The 22,514-nt window shown below is 42.0% G+C and overlaps 1 protein-coding gene across 3 annotated transcripts; it reads left to right on the top strand.

The window, feature by feature from the left end:
• Positions 1-9,590: 9,590 nt before the first annotated feature.
• Positions 9,591-21,723, top strand: LOC139376372 (ATP-sensitive inward rectifier potassium channel 10-like). Of its 3 annotated transcripts, none has more exons than XM_071118884.1 (6): positions 9,591-9,867; positions 14,776-15,121; positions 16,032-16,243; positions 16,673-16,804; positions 18,813-18,990; positions 19,309-21,723. In XM_071118884.1, exons 2-6 carry the CDS (start codon positions 14,776-14,778, stop codon positions 19,710-19,712), a joined length of 1,272 nt encoding a protein of 423 aa, XP_070974985.1. In that variant the 5' UTR covers positions 9,591-9,867; the 3' UTR covers positions 19,713-21,723. The 3 variants fall into 3 exon arrangements, with proteins under 3 accessions (XP_070974985.1, XP_070974984.1, XP_070974986.1); XM_071118883.1 differs by lacking the exon at positions 9,591-9,867 and adding an exon at positions 12,273-12,369; XM_071118885.1 differs by lacking the exon at positions 9,591-9,867 and adding an exon at positions 12,279-12,369 and having other exon boundaries at positions 14,808-15,121.
• The last annotated feature ends 791 nt before the right edge of the window (positions 21,724-22,514 follow it).

Raw genomic sequence — 22,514 nt, 5'->3', positions numbered from 1 at the left:
TCTGAAAATATATTTGTGAATGTACATGAAATGTAACACAAAAACTATTTGAAATATTTCACATACAATCAGGTAATGCATCCAAAATATATATTTGACATGCAGTTCAATTCAATGTAACATAAATAAACACTTAATTACCCCTTAATATGTAAATGTTGTATTTAAAATAATTCTGCAACTGACTGATTGCATCTAGTTTCATATCTGTAAAGAAAAAGAAAACGTTGAATCAAATTGGGGAAAAAATATAGATTGCTTGAGCCTTTATTGAAAACATGTTCAACTAAAGTTCAATCTTACCTTCAATACTGACACTGAGCCTCACTGAGCCTCAGACATCAGGCAGGCACCCTCAGTTAGCACCATCGATGTTGCTGTGGACAGGGGAATGAGTAATTAGGGGTAATTATTAATTGCAGATCAGCAATTTTGAATTTCAAGTGACATACATTGTTCTGAAAAAGGATTGCAGTATATTTATTTAGTATATTTCCTTGGACAAAATTCTTAGCAAGCCTTGTTAATTTCTGCTATCAATTATGTTATGACCTTCCAATGATGCACAGCACATTCTCTCTCAAGCCTATAGAAACAAAAGGGGACAGACACATTTGAAGAGAGCTATTGAAGTAATTAGAAACAAACATGACTGTCAAAGCTTACAAAGTCATGAAGCTATCTTATATCTTCATATCTTTAAAGAAAAAGGAAATGGTGAATCAAATTTGAAAGAAATGTACATTACCAAAAGTAATGCATCAAAAATTCAAAAAATTATGCTTCTATCATTAAGATTTCAGGCACCATCTGTTTGCATCCCAATGTTTCTGTGGAAAGGTTAGGGGGATGTATTAATTGCAGATCAGCAATTTAGAATTAAAAGGTGCTGCATGGTTTTACATGTTCTGAAGATTTGCAGTTTAAAATTATTCTGACGCATTTTGTCTATTCCCTTGAACATTCTTACCTAGCGTTGACCCACACAATTCCAAGGCTTGTTCATCTCTTCTGTAATTTGCACATCCTCGGGTCTGCACAGTTTATTCTCTCCATTCAGCATATGGAAACAAAACAAATTCTCAAATACATTAAAATCCCTTTTAGGCCTGTGTATTAAATGTTACAAAAACCAATGGAGAGAAAACAACAACAGAAGATCAACAAAGCTAAGGCGAAATTGCATGGTATCTACCTCTAAGATAGCGAGCGGTTAGCAGTTAGCATGTGACTGTTATACAAATGTTATAAAATGTAACCTTCTAAAATACATTTAATTAGCGTTGTTCATGTGGACAAGAACCACAAGACTCACAAGATTATATTATACACACTATATTCAAACTCACTCACACACACCACTGGCACTCTCACATAAATCACACAAACATTCACATACACTACATACGCACACACACATATCCAACACAACACAAACACACGCAAACGCACACACTGCAGCTACTCAGTTCTTTATTTTACTCTTATTATCATCTATTCTGATGCCTGGTCACTTTACCATGCCTTCATATACAGACACCTGATCGATCTGGTACGGTTACTCCCTGTATATTCCTCTTACATTATATTTGCATAATTTTTTAAAACTCTGCATTGTTGGGAAGGGGTCAAAAGCAAGAATTTCAGAGGAAAGTCTACACCCATTGTTTTCGGTTGCATGTGACAAATACAATTTGATGTAAGTACTTCTTATACAAGCACACATTTGTAAAAAATAAACAATTTAAGAGCCAAAAGGTGTATAACGGAAATAAATTGTTATCCTTGACTTGCATGAAAAAAGTGAGCTATCTAGGCAGCTATCTACTTTTTTGGGGCTATACTTATGAATAGGAAAAACCCACTCGGTCAAAACACCTAAATTATTCAGTACCAGTCAAAAGTTTGGACACATCTACTCATTCAAGGGTTTTTCTTTATTTATACTATTTTCTGCATTGCAGAAATAACACATATGGAATCATATAGTAACCAAAAAAATAATAATTAAAACATATTTTAGATTCTTCAAAGTAGCCACCCTTTGCCTTGATGACAGCTTTGCACACTCTTGGCATTTTCTCAACCAGCTTCACCTGAAATGCTTTTCCAACAGCTTCAAGACAAGTTCCCACATATGCTGAGCATTTGTTGGCTGCTTTTCCGTCACTCTGCAGTCCAACTCATCCCAAACCATCTAAATTGGGTTGAGGTCGGGGGATTGTGGAGGCCAGGTCATCTGATGCAGCACTCCATCACTCTCCTTCTTGGTCAAATAGCCCTTACACAGCCCAGAGGTGTGTTGGGTCATTTCCTGTTGAAAAAACAAATTATTGTCCCACAAAGCGCAAACCAGATGGGATGGTGTATCGCTGCAGAATGCTGTGGTAGACATGCTGGTTACGTGTGCCTTGAATTCTACATAAATCACAGACAGTGTCACCAGCAAAGCACCATCACACCTCCTCCTCCATGCTTCACGGTGGGAACCTCACATGTGGAGATCATCCGTTCACCTACTCTGCTTCTCACAAAGACACGGCGACTGGAATCCCAAAATTCTGAATTTGGACTCATCAGACCAAAAGACAGATTTCTACTGGTCTAATGTCCCAAGCAAGTCTCTTCTTTTTATTGGTGTCCTTTAGTAGTGGTTTCTTTGCAGCAATTCGACCATGAAGGCCTGATTCATGCAGTGTCTGTTACTTGAACTCTGTGAAGCATTTATGTGGGCTGCAATCTGAGGTGCAGTTAACTCTAATGAATTATCCTCTGCACCAGAGGTAACTCTGGGTTTTCCTTTCCTGTGGTAGTCCACATGAGAGCCAGTTTCATCATAGCGCTTGATGGCTTTTGCGACTGCACTTGAAGAAATCCTTCAAAGTTCTTGAAATGTTCCAAATTGACTGACCGTCATGTCTTAAAGTAATGACGGACTGTCGTTTCTCTTTGCTTATTTGAGCTGTTCTTGCCAAAAAAATGTACTTGGTCTTTTACCAAAGGACTATCTTCTGTATACCACCCCTACCTTGTCACAACACAACTGATTGGCTCTAATGTATTAAGATGGAAAGAACTTCCACAAATGAACTTTTAACAAGGCACACCTGTTAGTTGAAATTAATTCCAGGTGACTGTCATGAAGCTGGTTGAGAGAATGCCAATCTTGTGCAAAGCTGTCATCAAGGCAAAGGCTAATTACTTTAAAGAATCTCAATTATAAAATATTTTTTGATTTGTTTAACACTTTTTTGGTTACTACATGATTATTATTATTCCATATGTCTCATTTCATAGTTTTGATGTCTTCACTATCATACCACAATGTAGAACATAGTAAAAATTAAGAAAAGCGCTTGAATGAGTAGATGTGTCCGAACTTTTGACTGTATGAAGTTTACATACACCTTAGCCAAATACATTCAAACTCAGTTTTTCACAACTCCTGACATTTAATCCACTTTATTTTTTTTCAGCTTTTATTTCTTTCATCACATTCCCAGTGGGTGAGAAGTTATCATACACTCAATTAGTATTTGGCAGCATTGCCTTTAAAATTGTTTAATTTTGGTCAAACGTTTCACATGCATTCCACAAGTGTCCCACAAAAGGTTGGATGAATTTTGGCCCATTCCTCCTGATAGAGCTGGTGTAACTGAGTCAGGTTTGTAGGCCTCACACATGCTTTTTCAGTTCTTCCCACAAATTTTCTATGGGATTAAAGTCAAGGCTTTGTGATGGCCACTCCAATACCTTGACTTTGTTGTACTTAAGCCATTTTGCAACCACTTTGGAAGTATGCTTGGGGTCATTGTCCATTTGGAAGACACATTTGTGACCAAGCTCCTGCAGTAAAGCACCCCCACAACATGATGCTGCCACCCCTGTGCTTCACGGTTGGGATGGTGCTCTTCGGCTTGCAAGCCTCCCCCTTTTTCCTCCAAACATAACGATGGTCATTATGGCAAAACATTTCTATTTTTGTTTCATCAGACCATATAACATTTCTCCAAAATGTACAATCTTTGTCCCCATGTGCAGTTGCAAATGGTAATCTGTCTTTTTTATGGCGCTTTTGGAGCAGTGACTTCTTACTTGCTGAGCGACCTTTCAGGTTATATCGATAAAGGGCTTGTTTTACTGTGAATATAGTTACTTTTGTATCTGTTTCCTCCAGCATCTTCACAAGGTCCTTTGCTGTTATTCTGGAATTGATTTGCACTTTTCTCACCAATGTACGTTAATCTCTAGGAGACAGAAAGCGCCTCCTTCCTGAGCGGTATGATGGCTGCGTGGTCCCATGATGTTTATACTTGCGTACTATTGTTTATACAGATGAACGTGGTACCTTCAGGTGTTTGGAAATTGCTCCCAAGGATGAACCAGACTTGTGGAGGTCTTGGCAGATTTCTTTTGATTTTCCCATGATGTCAAGCAAAGAGGCACTGCGCTTGAAGGTAGGCCTTGAAATACATCCATAAGTACACCTCAAATTGACTGAACTTATGTCAATTAGCCCATCAGAAGCTTCTAAAGCCATGGCATCATTTTCTGAAATTTTCCAAGCTGTTTAAAGGCACAGTCAACTCAGTGTATGTAATCTTCTGACCCTCTGGAATTGTGATACAGTGAATTATAAGTGAAATAATCTGTCTGTAAACAATTGTTGGAAAAATTACTTGTGTTGTGCACAAGTAGATGTCCTAACCGACTTGTCAAAACTATAGTTTGTTAACAAGAAATTTGTGGAGGGGTTGAAAAACTAGTTTTAATGACTCCAACCTAAGTGTATGTAAACTTCCGATTTCAACTGTACTAAACAAAAAATAAACGCAAAATTGAACAATTTCAACGATTTACAGTTACAGTTCATGTAAGCAAATGAGTCAATTTAAATAATTTCATCAGGCCCTAATCTATGGATTTCACATGACTGGGCCTGGGTGTGCACCCACTTCTGTGAATGCTTGCAAAACAGACCAAACAGAGCAGGCTGGATTGAGAAGTCAATGAGAGAAATACAAAATTATTATTTTGTTGTTCATTTGTTTTTAAATCTAAAGGCACAACCAGTGTCTTAAGTAATTGAACATGTTTTACTACAACCTCGAGAAAGTGACAAACTGCCAAGTTTTTGAGACCTGCACATGCTCAGTTCGTCGCGAGACGACCGTTAGACCCAATAACTTGTTTCTATGCATGAGCTTAGATAGCCAATGTTGCCATGACATCGCCTTCAAGTGTGATTGGGGATTTTTATTGGAGAAGCAGTTTTAACATATGTTCATACTGTACTGCCTTTGGCTAGAATGACAAGCTAACATTGTAAACACTACCATGTGAATACCCTCTATGCCCATGAAATAGGAAGCAATGTAACACCCATTCAAAACAGCTTTAATTTTTGAACTTTCAAACTACATTTCAATCGGATACAGGCTTTACTGAATGCACAACAAAGACAGAATGCAATATGGAATTTGTATTTACATAGATTGGGGTAGGCCTCCTCTCTGAAGAAATGATCCTTTGAGGTAGATGTGGATGACAGATAATCCCTTAGCATGGCAGCTGGAATCGAAAATTACTCACCAAGAAGTAGGGATACAGCAGAGCAAAGGTTGGATCTAAAGATTGAAGACAAGTTAATTAGATATCAAAGACATGCATGCAAAGTACAGAACAGACGTGCATTCTGCTGTCATGGAAATAATTCAATGTTTACTCATGCAAGGATTAAAAACAACGTATTATGTGTTTTGTTCAAATAAGACATCTGCAAGTACATCTACCCAACAACATATTCCACAAAGCAAAAAGTATGATTAACATGAAACGCTAGCTGAGTGTTGAGCCCAATAGTACATGCCGAAATACGGCCCAATGCTAGCGTGCTGTGTGCTAGCGTTATAACATTTGAAATGTATGATTATCAAATAACCATCAAACGACTGTAAGCGTGTTTGAGATTGGGTACTCACAAGATTGAGGTTCTTTAGCTATGTGTAGTTAGATTTGAGGGATCATTGGGCTGCGAGGATGGCCGATTGATTTGGCCTGACGTATGACGTGTAGGCAGAGAATGACCACCAGTTAGCTGACCCCCATAGTGCTGCTATCATTGGATTGTTTAGAACAGCAGCATTTCCGAGTGCATAGGCGGTGACACCGGAACCTTGCTGGTTGCTGGGCAGAGGCGAGGGAACTCCTGGGAATGGAAATGATTATGAATGACAGACTGCCATGTAAGCGCCTAAGAAGGGTAATGATTACATTGGCTGACGAGCGTCCTTGATTAATTATGACAATTGCGGCTTAACTTTCACGGTGAACAGTTATGCGTTTCCCTTGCCATACATGGCCCCCAAACCCCACAGATGGGGCACCATCCGTGAAGAACTTGAGGGAATCCGAGGACACAGGTATCTCATCAAAGAAAAAAAGAGATGCCGTTCCAGCTATTAAGCTACATAGACCAAAACCGGAGGTCTGAACGGCAGCCCTCATCCAGGATTACTCGGAACCTGGACTGAGGAAGCTAGCATTAGGAGCCATGATATAAAGGCCCGCCCTCGAGGGATGATCCGCATCACAAAGTTAAGTTGTCCAGTAGAGACAATAAGTCACATTTCCTGATGGGCTGCCCATCAGTGAAGGACTACACTGATTCACAGATCCGTAACAGTTTATCTAGGTGGAGGGAGGTGCACATATTGGTTCTGTCTGGAATTATGCCTAGGAACTCAAGAGAAGTCAGGGGTCTGACAGTTTTCCTGTAACCACCAGCTTTATGAGCTTAATAGCATGATCCATGGCAGCATAATACAGACAAAAAGCTTTGTGGGGAATGCTCTCATTAACGCTGGCTATCGGGACCTGAGCAGGGCGTCAAAAATCGAGAATTTCCTCCCCGATTACTGACATTTTTAACTTAAAGAAAGGAGGGGAAGCAAAGGAGCCATTAAGGAACTTTTATTGATCTTCTTATCCAACAATTGCTGCACTACCAGCAATTGGCTTATTGAGAGCGGACTGGAGATTCTGAACTTTGTGACTACCTACCTTAAAGCCCTGGAAAAGACCCGTGACCAAGTAATCTACAAAGGGGGTGCCAGGATGGTACCACAGTTAGTGGCCAGGGCTTGGATGTTGACTGGAGTGGAAGTTTCTTTAGAATTTCTTTGAACCTTTCCCCTTCTAGGAAGCCTTCGGGGGGCATAACCGGCATGGGCAGACAAACTTGGGGTGAGGATCGAAGCATGAGTTGCAGATGTAGAGGAAGATGCTATTATAGAAGGTGCAGACATTCTCATTAAAATTACTGCATATGGGGGTGTTATTATGAAACTTCACCTGGTGTCCCTGGAGGTCAGACTTGACAATGAAACTTGGCGCTGGATCATGGAGGACCTCTGGAGGCTTAACTCTGAAAGCAGCTTTTAGGCACATCCCGGGGCCTACCCTGGCTGGCCACAATCTGGGCAGGTTAGGATCCTAGCAGTGTGTAAACATGGGCACTCCGGAGAGGAACATCTCAGGAATGGTTGCGGACCCCCACTGCTACTTTGGGCAGCGCAAGTGAGGCTGGAACTGATAACGGAAGCAGAGCTGCCTCCTTCGATCACTTCGAGTCATGCTTCAATAGAGCCCATGGTGTCAAGGGCACCGGGTCATTGGTCACGGCCACAAGAAGAGGGGCCTTGTTGAAGGTAGCCTCAGCGGCTGGGTGGGGAGTAGAAGAAGAAGGACCAGCCTGGTCGAGGGCACTTCTGCCCTCACGTCTTGGAATCTTCCCCTTTGCTGATGAAGCCGATTTCTGGAGTCTTTTGTTGCCTCTGGGTGAACCAATGACAGGATTCCATCATCTGGGCGTTAGAGCGTTGGACTAGTAACCGAAAGGTTGCAAGTTCAAATCCCCGAGCTGACAAGGTACAAATCTGCCGTTCTGCCCCTGAACAGGCAGTTAACCCACTGTTCCTAGGCCGTCATTGAAAATAAGAATTTGTTCTTAACTGACTTGCCTAGTTAAATAAAGGTAAGATAAGATAAATAAATCAAATCTGGGAGTTGCAGAGAAGAGCACATTTGTAGCCAGTTGGAGGAACTCATGGCTGGACATGCCTTCCACCACTGTGATACCCTTATCGGCCAGAATGCCCAGAAGTTGGGCGTTTCTCTCACTCCTTCTTGGTCGTAGAGGAATCACCTGGATTGCCTGGGCGTGGGAGTAGATTGATGTAGATTGATCGTTGAAACAAAGGGGATATTTCTCCGTCTGACACAGAAAGCACTGACCATCGTTTGGAAGACTGTTGCTGTAAACAACACTAGTGAGCCCATATTATGCTTACTGAATAGATATACAAGTGACACCCGTTCAGACCAGCCTTGCTGATTGAAGTTTCGTAAACCACATTGTGTTTTTAATCCCGTATGGTATCACAATGCTTGAAATTCTGCATTGCACTGAAAGTGTTATTTTGACCAGCTTTTTAACCTGGGGGAGTCAATTATTAGGCTTCTGTGGTAAAATAGAGCTAGATTTGAACTTTCATTGATTATTTGCTACTTTATCAGCTATTTGTTTATCTGATCAGTGGCCCTTTGTTTTCCACTTTAAGTGTGTGTTAACACTTCCCCTGGAATCTTATTCCTTCTCTGTCTTTCATTAGAGAAACGCTTGGTCACCCTCTTATTCATAAGCCAGGGCTGAGTCCCAAATAGCACACTATTACCTATATGGTGCACTACCCTGGCCAGAAGTAATGCACTATTATATAAGGGAATAGGGTGCCATTTGGGACACACTCAAGAAAAGCAGTATTCTCCTCACGGATGTTTCTCTTTATGTGTTCCCTCCAACAGGACACCGTGTACAGACGCTCTTGGCCACATGCAATGCGGGCAGCGAATACAGAGGCATTGAGGGCATATGCTAAGAGGTATTTCACAAATGACACCCTATTCCCTATATAGTGGCCCATACAAAAAGAGTACACTTCATAGGAAATAGGGGGCCATTTGGGATCAAACAAAAAGAGAGGGGGATAAACAGCAAGATGCCCAAAAGAACAGGTGGCCATCTTCAAAGAAATTGATATAGCATACATGATTTAATGCAATTGACAACTAGAAAACTTGCCCCCCTTCCAAAATGGATGGAAACAATTCAGTGTAGTGTTCATTTCGTAGAGTTACGTTATTTATATTTGGTAAATATGACTAAGGGGTTAATAAGCACATTGGCACTGCAGATAATGCGTTCACAAAGACAGTTAACGGCCAAACTGCAACACTTCAAACCACCACAGCAAGATGCGGACTAGCTCTGGACCAGTGCGTTACGTGCGGCTAGACGATGAGTCTTAAGCATCAGCAATACGCACGTAACACCCTGGACGAGAGCCATCATCGGACATGCTCGGTAGGATAGGCCATTGACGAAGTGCTGCCAATTACAGCAATTACATGGCCAGCCGAGAATAAGAGAGAGAGAGAGAGAGAGAGAGAGAGAGAGAGAGATCAACTGACCACTTATAAACCCAACACAAATCTTGTCACAAATCTACGGCTTGGTTCAAGAGAAGAGCCTGAGCTATCAATGATAGTTTTGTGTATTTTATATTTTAAAGAAGGTATAGGCTATCTATTTCTAGTTGACAATCTTACTGTAGTTTCTTCCAATACACCATCCAAGTTGGATTGCAATGACTGGGTTGCATGAGCATGCGTATGATAACAATGCAGACAAGTGCACTAGACAAATGTCAAGGAGTCTTACGGTTTAGTACTGGAAGAACTTTGCCTTCTTCTGACGCACTTTTCAATTAGTTTTTAAACGCGGCTTGCAAGACACATCAAGTCAAGGTAAGTTACACTTTTTGGGGGCAAATAAGTATCACTTCAGAGAAAGATATAAATGTATTTTGCTGATTGGCCTTTCAATTAGGCTCACTCTCCAAATAAAGATGGGGAAATATTAATAAGACAATCAACTACAGTATTACTAGCTAGGTTTCCATCCAATTGGCGACAGATTTTCTTGCAAATATTCTAAACCGTGTTTCCATCAAATTGCCTTGTTGCAGATAAAAAAAGATGTGTGATGACATGGGGCACCTAAAAACGTACCAATATTTTTGCGGTTAAAAAAATACAAGTAAATGGGTTTCCATCTCATGTTAAACTCTACAGGTCGTTTTGTCACAACAAAATTGCAATACGTAGCGAATGTGCCCACTCTGGTCTTTGCACTGGCCAACAGCTCACAGACACGGTGCGGGTGCCTACCTACAAGATGAGATTATTATGGAAAAAAGAGTCAAATCAAAAGGCCGCCAAGCATCGATCATCATGTCACCAGAATAAGACCCACATCCCCGAAAAAAATCTAATAATAATAATATATATATTAATACAAAATATGAACAAAAGTAGAGTACCAGGCCTTTACTAGTCCTGTATATAGCTGTCTGTAGCAAAAAAATAACATATTCTGCTGCAACACTATGCTATCAGATAAAAATGAAACAACAGGTATTTATTAGTTAATATTCAAGGTTGCTTAATTAAGGACTTACATCAGAGTAGCCTCCATTAATACCTCAATAAATATGAAGAGGAGATATTACATTTACATGATCAATTTCTCTAGTTTTCATTGACTACCTTTTCATTTCATAACTTGGCTCTTTTGGGCTATGTTTAGTGAGGAGTCAGTGGGAGGGTTTTGCAGTTGATGAGCGACATATGACTGTTGATCAAAAGTCATGACCCTTCAACATCCTAAAAGGTGTTTATTTCAGATGTTTGTTAATGGTCAAATACACATCAACCTAATGCCTATCATTAAAAAAAAAATAACCCGCTTAGTAATGTACTCTTATTTGGAGGTGATACATGACAATTGGTGTGTGCCAGAGAGTTAACCAAAGAGTAGGCTAATAAGGGAAACACATTTTCACCACAGCTTCGGGGATTCCTGCCCCATGTTACATCTCTACTGCATGGGTTGGGGTCAATTCAAATTGACGCCAATCAATTAAAGAAGTAAAATGAATTTAAGTTTTTGTAAAAATTGCATCAATTTTCAATGATCCCTGAGTTAACCAAAACAATAGAGGAACAGAGGACAGCATATGGATTTAAAAATATATATTTTTTACATTTGATTTGATTTATTGGACAATATCAAACACAATTCAACCACAAATGTGGGTTCAGTACATTTACAATAATTGAGGATAACACAAAAAAATGTTTTACTACTTATTTCCATTGTGGTCCTGGAGCAGAGAATGGAACCTGAGGGATTGTGGAGCTCTATGGTTTGGCCATCAGTTTGGTTATACAGAGGTTGTTGATTCTGCTCTTCACAAGTCCTCAGTGTCAGCCCTAGCTATATGGAAACACAATTTCCCTAGTATAACTTCAAGGTGAATTCCCCAGTGAAACACCAGTGTCACAGTCGAAGAGCAGCTTTAGGGTGGTCTGGATGGAATAGTGTTAGTCAATAATAACAGTAGCTAGCGATGAGAGGAACAGCTGTAAGTTAGAGCTGTATGGAACTATTCAGTATGGATCTGGAAGCACTGATCGGTGTAAACTGAGGTGGTAATTAACGTTATGTTATGACGGCTTCTTTCTATGCTGTGCAACAATGAACTACGATTGGTGTGTGTGTGTGTGTGTGAGAGAGAGAGATGGAGAGGGAGGGAGACGGCATGAGCAGTAAAGAACGAGAGCCGGGAAGAGAAAGAAAGCGAGGAAGAGAGAGATAGGGGTAGAAAGGGAGAGAGGGAATGGGGGCAACAGTGGGGGTAATAGCGTGTTTCAGTATCTACTTGTGGGGGATTACTCTACACTCTGGAATATTAACGAGGGCCTTTTGTCACAGATCTCTTTCTCTCTTTTCCTTTCACACACCAGGCACACACACACACGCACGCACGCACACACACACACACACACACACACACACACACACACACACACACAAACACACCACACACGCATGCACACACGCTCACGCGCGCACACACGCGCGCACACAGACAGTCGTTTTTGTCAATGGTCTCTTTTGTTCCTTTCATCTCTGACCCAAACAAAGCATTCCTGTGTACACAGGAGAGAGAGGAGAGATAGAGAGGGAGAGAGCGAGCGAGAGAAAGGGAGAGAGAGCAAGAGGGTGAGAGAGGGAGCAGGAGAGGGAAAGGAAAAGGAGAGGGAGATCAGGAAAACATGCAAAACGCCTTTGTAGTTTAGAGGGAGAAGTTTTGATTCAGTTGATCATTCTGATATTAGAGTAATAATACCATTGTACAAAAGTAGATGTGTTGTCATGGAGATGGAATACATCCTATTGGAAAGGTATTGATTGGTTACGCTTCTTCTTTTGTTAAAGTTTTTATTAATAAGATGTTATCTTCTTGTGTACAAGTTGTAGGCCTTGAGGCTGCACATTCAGAAAAAAGGGAGGATGAGAATGAAAGAGCGTGTGTGTGAGAGAGGGAGAGAGCTGATGAAGGGGGACACGGTGAAAGTTTTCAATACTGTCATTGTAACTATGAAAGAGTTGCATAACCAGAGATGTGTAATTAACAGTAATTGCTTACGTAAAACTCTGCATTGTTGCTGAGCTATTTCAGTGTTTATTTTTTACGTCACTTAGTTGGAATTTGTGTGTATGTCGTGTGTATGTGCATTAGAACATTGCGTTTTTTTGTCAATGTGATTTAAAAGGTCTTATTACTATACTCCTGTAGACTACAATCACTGCCTGGTAACATCAGTGACACACATTGTGTGTGTGTGTGTGTGTGTGTGTGTGTGTGTGTGTGTGTGTGTGTGTGTGTGTGTATGTGTGCGAGAGAGAGAGAGTGAGAGAGAGAGAGAGAGAGAGAGAGAGAGAGAGAGAGAGAGAGAGAGAGAGAGAGACCAGCATGAGAGTTAAGAAGGGAAGGCCTATAAAAGCCTCCTTCATGTTCCATCTGTAAAACCCTGATGAAGGCTATGCTATGGGCCAAAGGGTTTTGGTTTTAACAATAAAGAAGAATTTATATCATTCACTGACCTCTAGGAGTTGGTGAATTCCCTTTTGAATTCAAGAAGGGACACGGCTTGAAAGGTGCAGGGCAACCAGAAAGGGAATGTTGGCCTTCCTTGTTAACTCTTATCACCATATCCTGTTTCTAGACAGAAGTTCACTCTTTGTCCACTAAAGGGCCCTCTATTTGGAATCAACAGCACAGTCACGTCTCTTTTTACTTCATCTAGATAAACTCAGTGTTTTTAACAGAGCATTGGCCTTAATTTAATCGGCCCAGTTTCCCTTTTTGTACGGCTCACAAAGTGAGTCCCTGTATCTGTTGTCTGTTTTGATGCAGTAATGTTAATCTGGTCATCCTAATTCTACACCTCCTTCTTATTCCCATTTCCCTTATCAAACTATTTTATCTCTCATTTGTGTCTCTCCCACTTCTCTTTGCCATGTTCAACTTCTGGCCTACGTGCTTTGTGGAAGTAAGTGAGAGAATGACATTAGCTCGGTTTCCATCCAATTGGCGACAGATTTCCAAATCCGCGTAAATATGGAGTGCAAATTGTCACACTAGAGATGCGTTTCCATCAAACTGACTTGTTGTGGATAAAAGTCGTTGCGTGATGACACAGTGCACATAAAAGTAACTTTTGCAGTTAAATTGCGAGTGAATAAAAAATATATAGTAACAAAACATACAAGTTAAATGGGTTTCCATCGTATTTTCAATGGCTTCGTCACATAGGCTTCGTTGCGTTTCATAGCAAATGTGCCCACCCTGGTAATGGTTCATGTGCTCTAGTCAACAGCTTTGCAGATACAGTACGAGTATAGACTACATGATGAGATTATTATGGACAAAAGTGCAAGAATATGTTTATTTGTCAAACGGCAACCAAGCATCGATTATCATGTCGCCAGAAAGGAGCATCAAGCTCATCACCTGGCACTTTCACCACCCTGTGAAGTTCATTGTAACTTATTCCATATGTAGCCTAATAAACTGCACGTCTTCCTGAGTCGTAGTGGGAGGACCACACACCATATCATCACGACTCCAAGTTTACTTCGATATGATGGTTATTACATCAATATTTGCACATCAAAAAATGGTGTGGTATGACTTTACTCGCACACAAACTGTGGATGGAAACGTTGTTACTCTGTAGGACTTTTTGCCTTTGTCCTAAATGACACCCTATTAACTATATAGTGTATTACTTTTGACAAGAGCTCATAGGGCCCTGGTCAAAATTAGTGAGGGAATAGGTTGCCATTTGGGACACACAGTGTGTGGAATCTGCATGTGCTTGTTTGGTCCCTCGTCATGTTGTGTTTGTGTCTTCATCTGTTCTGCAATCTTCCAGCAAAAGATGCATATATTTTTTTTAACTTTAAGGCTACAGTGCAGTACTTTCGCATTACAATAGTAATGCGAAAGTGCAGTAATGCATTTTATAGTCCTACATTGCCATTGTGAGACTCAACTCTGACAACTGGTTTTGATGTTTGTCGATCAAAGCTCGAGTGACTTTCTAAATGTTAATTAATTGCAATGCTCTTTTGTTGCTCTTGTGTGGTTTGAGAATATAATCTTAATAGCACTGGTTAATTAACTGGTTAACATCTGTACTGCAGGATGTCTAAACTTTATTTACAGTTATTATTTCATGCCCTGTTACTGTGCCAAAGACGTCACCTAATCAGTCTCTCCTTCATTCCTGTTGCGTTGACAGATGACATCTGCCACGCCCCCTTCCTCCCGAAGCTGCTCCCCTCAAAAGGTGTGTCACTCGCAGACGCAGACAGACGTTCTAAAGCCCCTATTGGGCGCCGGGAGCCCCGGCGGGGGCGGGACCTTGAGGAGGCGGAGACGTGTTCTGTCTAAGGATGGGCGGAGTAACGTACGCATCGAACACATCAGCGGGCGGTCGGCCCTGTACATGCGTGACCTCTGGACGACGTTCCTGGATATGCAGTGGCGGTGGAAGTTCTTTCTCTTCACCCTTACCTTCACGGGGACGTGGTTCCTGTTCGGGGTTCTGTGGTACCTGGTGGCATTAGTGCATGGAGATCTGCTAGGTGAGAGAGTGGAGAGAATGGAGACATTTTAAAATCCTCAGTACTACAGTACAATTCGCTGTCCCACTGTCATTTTAGATCAGTACAACTAAACAAAAACCACCAACTCAGTTTTGTGTAACGTACATTGGCTGTCCAAAATGGCACCTTACTCCCTATATAGTTAGTGCACTACTTCTGACCAGAGCCCCTTTCCCAATCTCTCCTCTCACTCTCTGGCCTTTTCTTGTTTGGGCAAAAGTCCGTCCTCTGTCTATTCTCCTACGTCCTCTCTCCTCCGTGACCCAAAAACCAATAAGTGGTCGAGGAGTGTGTAAATTCTTTAGTAGGCAAGGTTAAGATGGTCCTCCCCTCCTCGATAGCCTCCTAAGTGGCGAGGAAGCACGAGTGTATCCAACAGTAGAAGAGTTTTTATGTCTTCCACACCCCATTTGAATCAGCTGTTGTATTGTCGAAGGAGAAAAGCATGCACATATTTAAAAACGATATGCTACTTATACCTTTATATCCACAAAATGGTTTTCACAACTAACTTAATTTGCTTTTATCACTTTACACATGTATTTTGGGATCCACCCCTGTAAATGCCCCGCGAGTGGAGAAGGACCTTCTCATTTCATACCAGCGCATTTTCGTCCACGTTCACTCTCCTCATCGCCTCTCTTCGATTACCTTTGACCATTTTCCAAAGGAGGCCAGAGAGGACAGAGAGAGGATGCAGGAGTTGAGCAAATCTAATTGAGAAAAGGCCTCTGTCCTCTCTCTCGTTCTTCCTCTCAATCTCCCTTTGCTCTCTCTCGTCTCCCTCACTCTTTCCTTCTCCTCTCTTTCTCTGTCCTCTCTCCTCTCTCTTTCTCACTTTCTCTCCTCTCTCTGTCTCCCTCTCTCTCTCTCTTCTGGGCCCTCTCAGAGTTCAACCCACCGTCGAACCACACCCCGTGTGTGCTGCAGATGCAGACGCTGACTGGGGCATTCCTGTTCTCGCTGGAGTCCCAGACCACCATTGGCTACGGCTTCCGTTGCATCACAGAGGAATGTCCAGCTGCCATCATCCTCCTGATCCTGCAACTCGTCATCACCATGGTGCTGGAGATCTTCATCACCGGAACCTTCCTCGCCAAGGTAGAGTATGGCTTACTGAGCACTGCACTTGAGGACAAAACACACAGTGCCAATGAACGGTTAAAAGCAGCAGATGGCCGTCCTATCGCTTCTGAACAGAACATTGCTGTCATGTTCTGTTCTTTTCCCGTCCATTCTACATTTTGAATTGCCACCAATAATGGACTCCCAGCTGGTGATTGCGTGACCACCCACTGCTTTCAAACGTTCGTTGGCATGGTGTGTTTTGTCCTTTATACCCTTCTTACATCACTTGGGTCATCATCGCTGTTTGAAATCTCTGATACACACATTGTTGCGGTCAGTTGAATTGCTAATTAACTTCTATGTGTACTTCAATTGTTGAATGTCTCCTGAATTGACTAAATTGAAATGGAATTGACACCAAACCTAAACTCAAGATACAATAGTCTTTACTGCTTTCCTCAGGTGGCTCGGCCAAAGAAGCGAGGTGAGACGGTGAAGTTTAGCCAGCACGCCGTGGTGTCCAGTCACGAAGGCCGACCCTGCCTCATGATCCGAGTGGCCAACATGCGGAAGAGCCTGCTGCTGGGGTGCCAGGTAACTGCTCAACTGTGTGTGTGTGTGTGTGTGTGTGTGTGTGTGTGTGTGTGTGTGCTTGTGTGCTTGTGTGTGTGTGCGTGCGTGCGTGTGCGTGTGGGTGTGGGTTCAACAGCAAGTGTAAAGTACACTGAACCAAAAAATGAATGCAACATGCAATATATATATTTTTTTACTTACTGAGTTATAGTTCTTATTAGGAAATCAGTCAATTGAAATACATTAATTTGGCACTAATCTATGGATTTCACATGATTGGGAATACATACAGTATATGCATCTGTTGGTCACATATACCTTAGAGAAAGGGTAGGGGCGTGGATCAGAAAACCAGCGCAATAAATCTCCTTCACATAGAGTTGATCAGGCTGTTGATTGTGGCCTGTGGAATGTTGTCCCACTCCTCTTAAAAGTTGCTGGATATTGGTGGGAACGGGAACTGTCGTACATGTTGATCCAGAGCATCCCAAACATGCTCAATGGGTGACATGTCTGGTGAGTATGCAGGCCATGGAACAACTGTGGCACTTTCAGCTTCCAGGAAGTGTGTACAGATCCTTGCGACATGGTGCATGATGATGATGAAACATGAGGTGATGGCGGCGGATGAATGGCACAACAATGGGCCTTACGATCTCGTCATGGTATCTCTGTGTATTCAAATTTCCATCGGTAAAATGCAATTCTGTTCGTTTTCCGTAACTTTTGCCTGCCCATAACATAACCCCACCACCACCATGGGACACTCTGTTAACAACGTTGGCATCAACAAACCGTTTGCCCAAATGACGCCATACGCCTGTCGTCTGCCCAGTACAGTTAAAACCTGGATTCATCCATGAAGAGCACACTTCCCCAGCGTGCCAGTGGCCATCAAAGGTGAGCTTTTGTCCACTGAGGTTGGTTACGACGCCGAACTGCAAACAGGTCAAGACCCTGGTGAGGATGACGAGCAAGCAGATGAGCTTCCCTGAAATGGTTTCTGACAGTTTGTGCAGAAATTCTTTGCTTGTGCAAACCCACAGTTTCATCAGCTGTCCAGGTCGCTGTTCTCAGATGATACCGCAGGTGAACAAGCCAGATGTGGAGGTCCTGGGCTGGCCTTGTTACACGTGGTCTGCGGTTGTGAGGCTGGTTGGAAGTGCAGTATTGTCAAATTCTCTAAAATGATATTGGAGGTGGCTTACGGTAGAGAAATTACATTCTCTGGCAACAGCTCCTGCAGTCAGCATGCCAATTGCATGCTCCTTCAAAACATTGAGACCTCTGTGTCATTGTGTTGTGTGACAAAACTGCACATTTTAGAGTGGCCTTTTATTGTCCCCAGCACAAGGTACACCTGTGTAATGATCATGCTGTTTAAACAGCTTCTTGCTACGCCACACCTGTCAGGTGTATGGATTATCTTGGCAAAGGATCTATCCCACTTAGCTTTCTCTTTTACAACCTGGCTGTATAGTGAAGAAGAATAAAAATATGAGCAGAGTTGATCCTCTCTAAAATCAAACGTGACGGGCTGTTGTCCCCTTTTCAAACGTTTTAACGTCAAGCACCCCAAATATTATGAGCCCCTTGGTGAGGACATGAGTCTGAGAGAAAATTGTGCAGTTTTAAAGCAAATGTCCTACTATTCTACACATATATGCTATCTGAGCAGGGCCTGCTCTAGCCTTTTGGGGCTAGAGTTTTGTTTGGGGTTCTTTGCACCCTGCCGCCGGAAATAATAATAATATTATTTGGGGCCCCCTGGAGGTCAGGGCCCCAGGGCAGAGTGAGACACGAAAATGCAACGGTTATTTGTATACTGATCAAAAAACATGTTCTGTAGGTATTATAAGGTATTATAAAAAACTACATTTAATTTAGTGTAAAAAAAATAAGAAGAAAATGCTTTTTGTTTATTTATAAACATTTTCCACGGACCCCCTGGCACCCCCTTGTGGAACCCCGGGCGTCCGCAGACCTCAGTTTGAAAACACCTGCCCTAGGGATTGTGTGCGCCCCCTAGGTGACGGGGAAGCTGCTGCAGACATCTCATACTAAGGAGGGGGAGACGGTGCGTCTGGACCAGAGGAACGTTCCCTTCCAGGTGGACACGTCCAGCGACAGCCCCTTCCTCATCCTCCCCCTCACATTTTACCACATCATAGACGACAACAGCCCGCTCAGGGCCTGGGCCGCCAAGGGTACGCCTGGTTATTACTGTTGGAATGGATCTGTGTGTGGGAATGGATCTGTGTGTGCATCCCAAATGGCACCCTATATAGTGCACTACTTTTGAACAGGGCCCTATGGGACCAGCCTAGAACTACAGGAATGGATCTGTGTGTTTGTGTGTGTGTCAGGGCCTTTAATTTGAGATCTCTCTCTCTCTCTCTCTCTCTCTCTCTCTCTCTCTCTCTCTCTCTCTCTCTCTCTCTCTCTCTCTCTCTCTCTCTCTCTCTCTCTCTCTCTCTCTCTCTCTCTCTCTCTCTCTCTCTCTCTCTCTCTCTCTCTCTCCTCAGGCGGGGGATGGACAGATCCTGAGCTGGCGGACTTTGAGCTGCTGGTTATCATGAGTGCCACGGTAGAGCCCACCTCAGCCACCTGCCAGGTGCGTACCTCCTACCTGCCTGACGAGATCCTGTGGGGGTATGAGTTCCCCCCTGTGGTCTCCCTCTCCCCCTCAGGGAAGTACGTGGCCGACTTTGCCTTCTTCGACAAAGTGGCCAAAACCAAGACCACGCCCCTCTTCAAAACATCCCGCCCACAGAGCTACCATGGCAACGGAGGAGGAGGAGGAGGGGGTGTGGAGGGGACTGACCCGGAGAAGATCCGATTGGAGCAGAGCTACAGGGAGAGAGGAGAGGAAGGGAGAGGGAGGGTCAGAGACAGTAGCCCTCTCAGTGTCCGCATCAGCAATGTCTGAGAGCCTACACACTGAGACACATACACCAGACCTGGGTTCAAATACTATTGGAAATCATTTCAAATACTTTTGTCCGTGCTTGATTGAGCTTTGCCTGGCTTAATGGATCCAATAGAATAGTCCGGAAACCGCTAACCCTGCCCATCTGGCACTTCAGTAAGACTAAAGCAAACTCAAACTATTTGAAAGATGTAAATAGTATATGAACCTAGGTATAGCATACACTGGATTCTAAGCAGGGTCTGTTACAGTTTACTACAAATATTGAAATGATAAATTCATTGCTTGTTGTTTATTTACATGAAATTGGTACGTATAGAAATATTGAGGGGCAAAGTGTGTTATGGCTGGAGAGGGGGAAGCCCCTGGAAAGGCTTTGAATGCTTAGCGTGGATCGCAAATGGCACCCTACTCCCTTTATATCCCCTACGGGCCCTGGTCAAAAGTAGTGCACTACATAGGGAATAGGGTGCCATTTGGGATTCAGACTTTGTACTGATGCTTCTCTGCCAACGTACTGGACATCCGTCCATAAATACACTGTAAAAACATACAAATATGTAACATTTTAGAATGTCTTGTGATTTTGTTATTTGTTATTGGTACGTGCCAATGTACTGTAGAATATGCTAGCTTAAAGCACTTTGGTGAAATGATAACACAAATGTATCAATACAAAAAAGAATGTAGACCTGTTGTGGACTTTGACTGGATATGAAGAAGACGAGAGAAGATGATTTTAAGGTGCTGTGTATAGTCGTCAGTATGCCTTTTCTGCACAGATATATCTGTTATTGTTGATACAGAGGACTGCAGTTAGCACTTTATTAAGTACCTTTGCACCTTAGGAGCGTTTGTAGCACTTAATATTACTGGAATGTATATAGATTTGTGCTTGTAACCCAACTAAAAGCACTTTAACACTGGATGAAATGTTTGAATGATGCTTTCTATTCATATTTTATGATTGGGATTTTAACAATTACGATTTTGTCCATTTTCCTCTCTTCAGTCAGTTTGCCATGTGTTGTTTCTGTGGCACATTGATAGAAAATAATATTTTTGTAAATAATCAAACAGCCATTTAGAAGGTTCACCGCTAACAGCAGGATACGTTCTAGGCCTATTCTAGACACCAGATTGCCTTTACATAGAGTCTAAAAACACTCCATTCCCTATAGTGCACTACTTTTCACCTTTGATTAAGGCCCACAGGGCTCTGGTCAAAAGTAGTGCACTATATATGGAATAGGCTGCCATTTGGGATGCACACCCAGGGACACACATGAGTACAGGCTTCTATTTCTTCCTCTGGTGGTAACCATGGCTTCATGTGTAAAGTAGGCTTCGGGGAAATTTGGGTGGGGTAACTTAAGTTGAGAGAGGTGTGTCAAGACCTAATCATGGCTTTAGATTAGAACATTAACCCTTGCCTTAATTTGGTTTACAGGAGAGAACGTACACGGGCTGTTGGTATTGCTAAGGTGTTTTGAGAGGAAGCAAAAGTGATTATTGTGATTATGGTGTCCATGATTAGACTTGGGTTCAAATGCAATTGGCATTGATTGAGCTTGCCTGGCACAAAGGAACCAATCGAATAGTCACAAAACTGCAAACTCCACCCAGACTCTGGCAGTCTAGACAGACTGAAGCAAATGCTAAGGGAAAGGTTTCCCAGACAAAGATGAATCCTAGTCTGAGACTAAAAAAACATTTTTTAATGGAGAGATTCTCCATTGAAAGTGCTTCTTAGTCCATGACAAGGCTTAATCTGTGTCAGGGAAACTGGTCATAAAATTAAATATTTGAAGCCAGGTCTGATCATGATTTTGCCATTGTGATCTCTCAGAGGCCTTGAAGCCTGAGTGCTTTGTTGATATGAACTATTAACTGTGGGAGAGGTTTGATATTTTGTCTTCAACTTGTCTAGGTTTTTCACTGGAAAACTTGAATGTTGTCTTCTAGATCTTTAACAGCATAAGCTAATTTGAAATAAAGAATTATCAAAGTATAGAGCAGTCATTTTTTTAAAGATTTATTTAAAATATTACACTGAATCCCCTATTTGTGTGTCAGTAATTTGGTAGGGGCTGCCCTACTGGAAATGTACATGTTGAAAATACTATAATTACACAATAACAAATCTCATTGTAACACAACTTGGCTTGTAACATGAAAATGCATTCTACCCCGTCTTTTCTTTCAGAAACACTTGCGTTTGGTGCTCATTTTCTGTTCCTAAGTACATTTAAAATGTATTGGAAACAGGTTATCAAATCATTTCGCATGCCACAGAACATGTTAGAATTGCAAACAGAATGTGTTAATCTTGTGTGAAATTTCCGGTCATGGATGTAAAAAGCTCGTGGAGGAAGTAACTTCAAGGCAAAAGTTTTTGAATATCCTCTAGATTTAAACATATTTTGAAGCTGTACATGTCGGATTACGAAGACTCAAATTAAACAAAAACATAAACAATTGAGTAATATAGCAATTTTGGATTGTGATACTTTAATGTAGCCTCTTACTTGTGAGTAAAAGTTAACAAAGTGTTAGTTAGGCTACAGGAAAAGTCAGTAACAGGAAACTGCGCCACAAGGTCATTTGAAGGATGGAAACTTCTCACTACCAGAAAGTCACACCACAGACCGCTATGCATAGCTCAACTCATTTTTGGACATGTCTGTCAGTCGACCACAAATACGTGGGCTGAAAAACCTGACACACTCTCTGTGCATCAAAGTGATCTACGCTTTTAGGCAGATTAGGTTTCCTTCATGGATTTCTACTTCATAAAGTTGC

Source organism: Oncorhynchus clarkii, chromosome 20 (genome assembly GCF_045791955.1).
Source record: "Oncorhynchus clarkii lewisi isolate Uvic-CL-2024 chromosome 20, UVic_Ocla_1.0, whole genome shotgun sequence".
Classification (NCBI taxonomy): Eukaryota; Metazoa; Chordata; class Actinopteri; order Salmoniformes; family Salmonidae; genus Oncorhynchus; species Oncorhynchus clarkii.
Note: the sequence above shows the minus strand (reverse complement) of the source record. Positions and strands in the feature narration are given on the sequence as shown.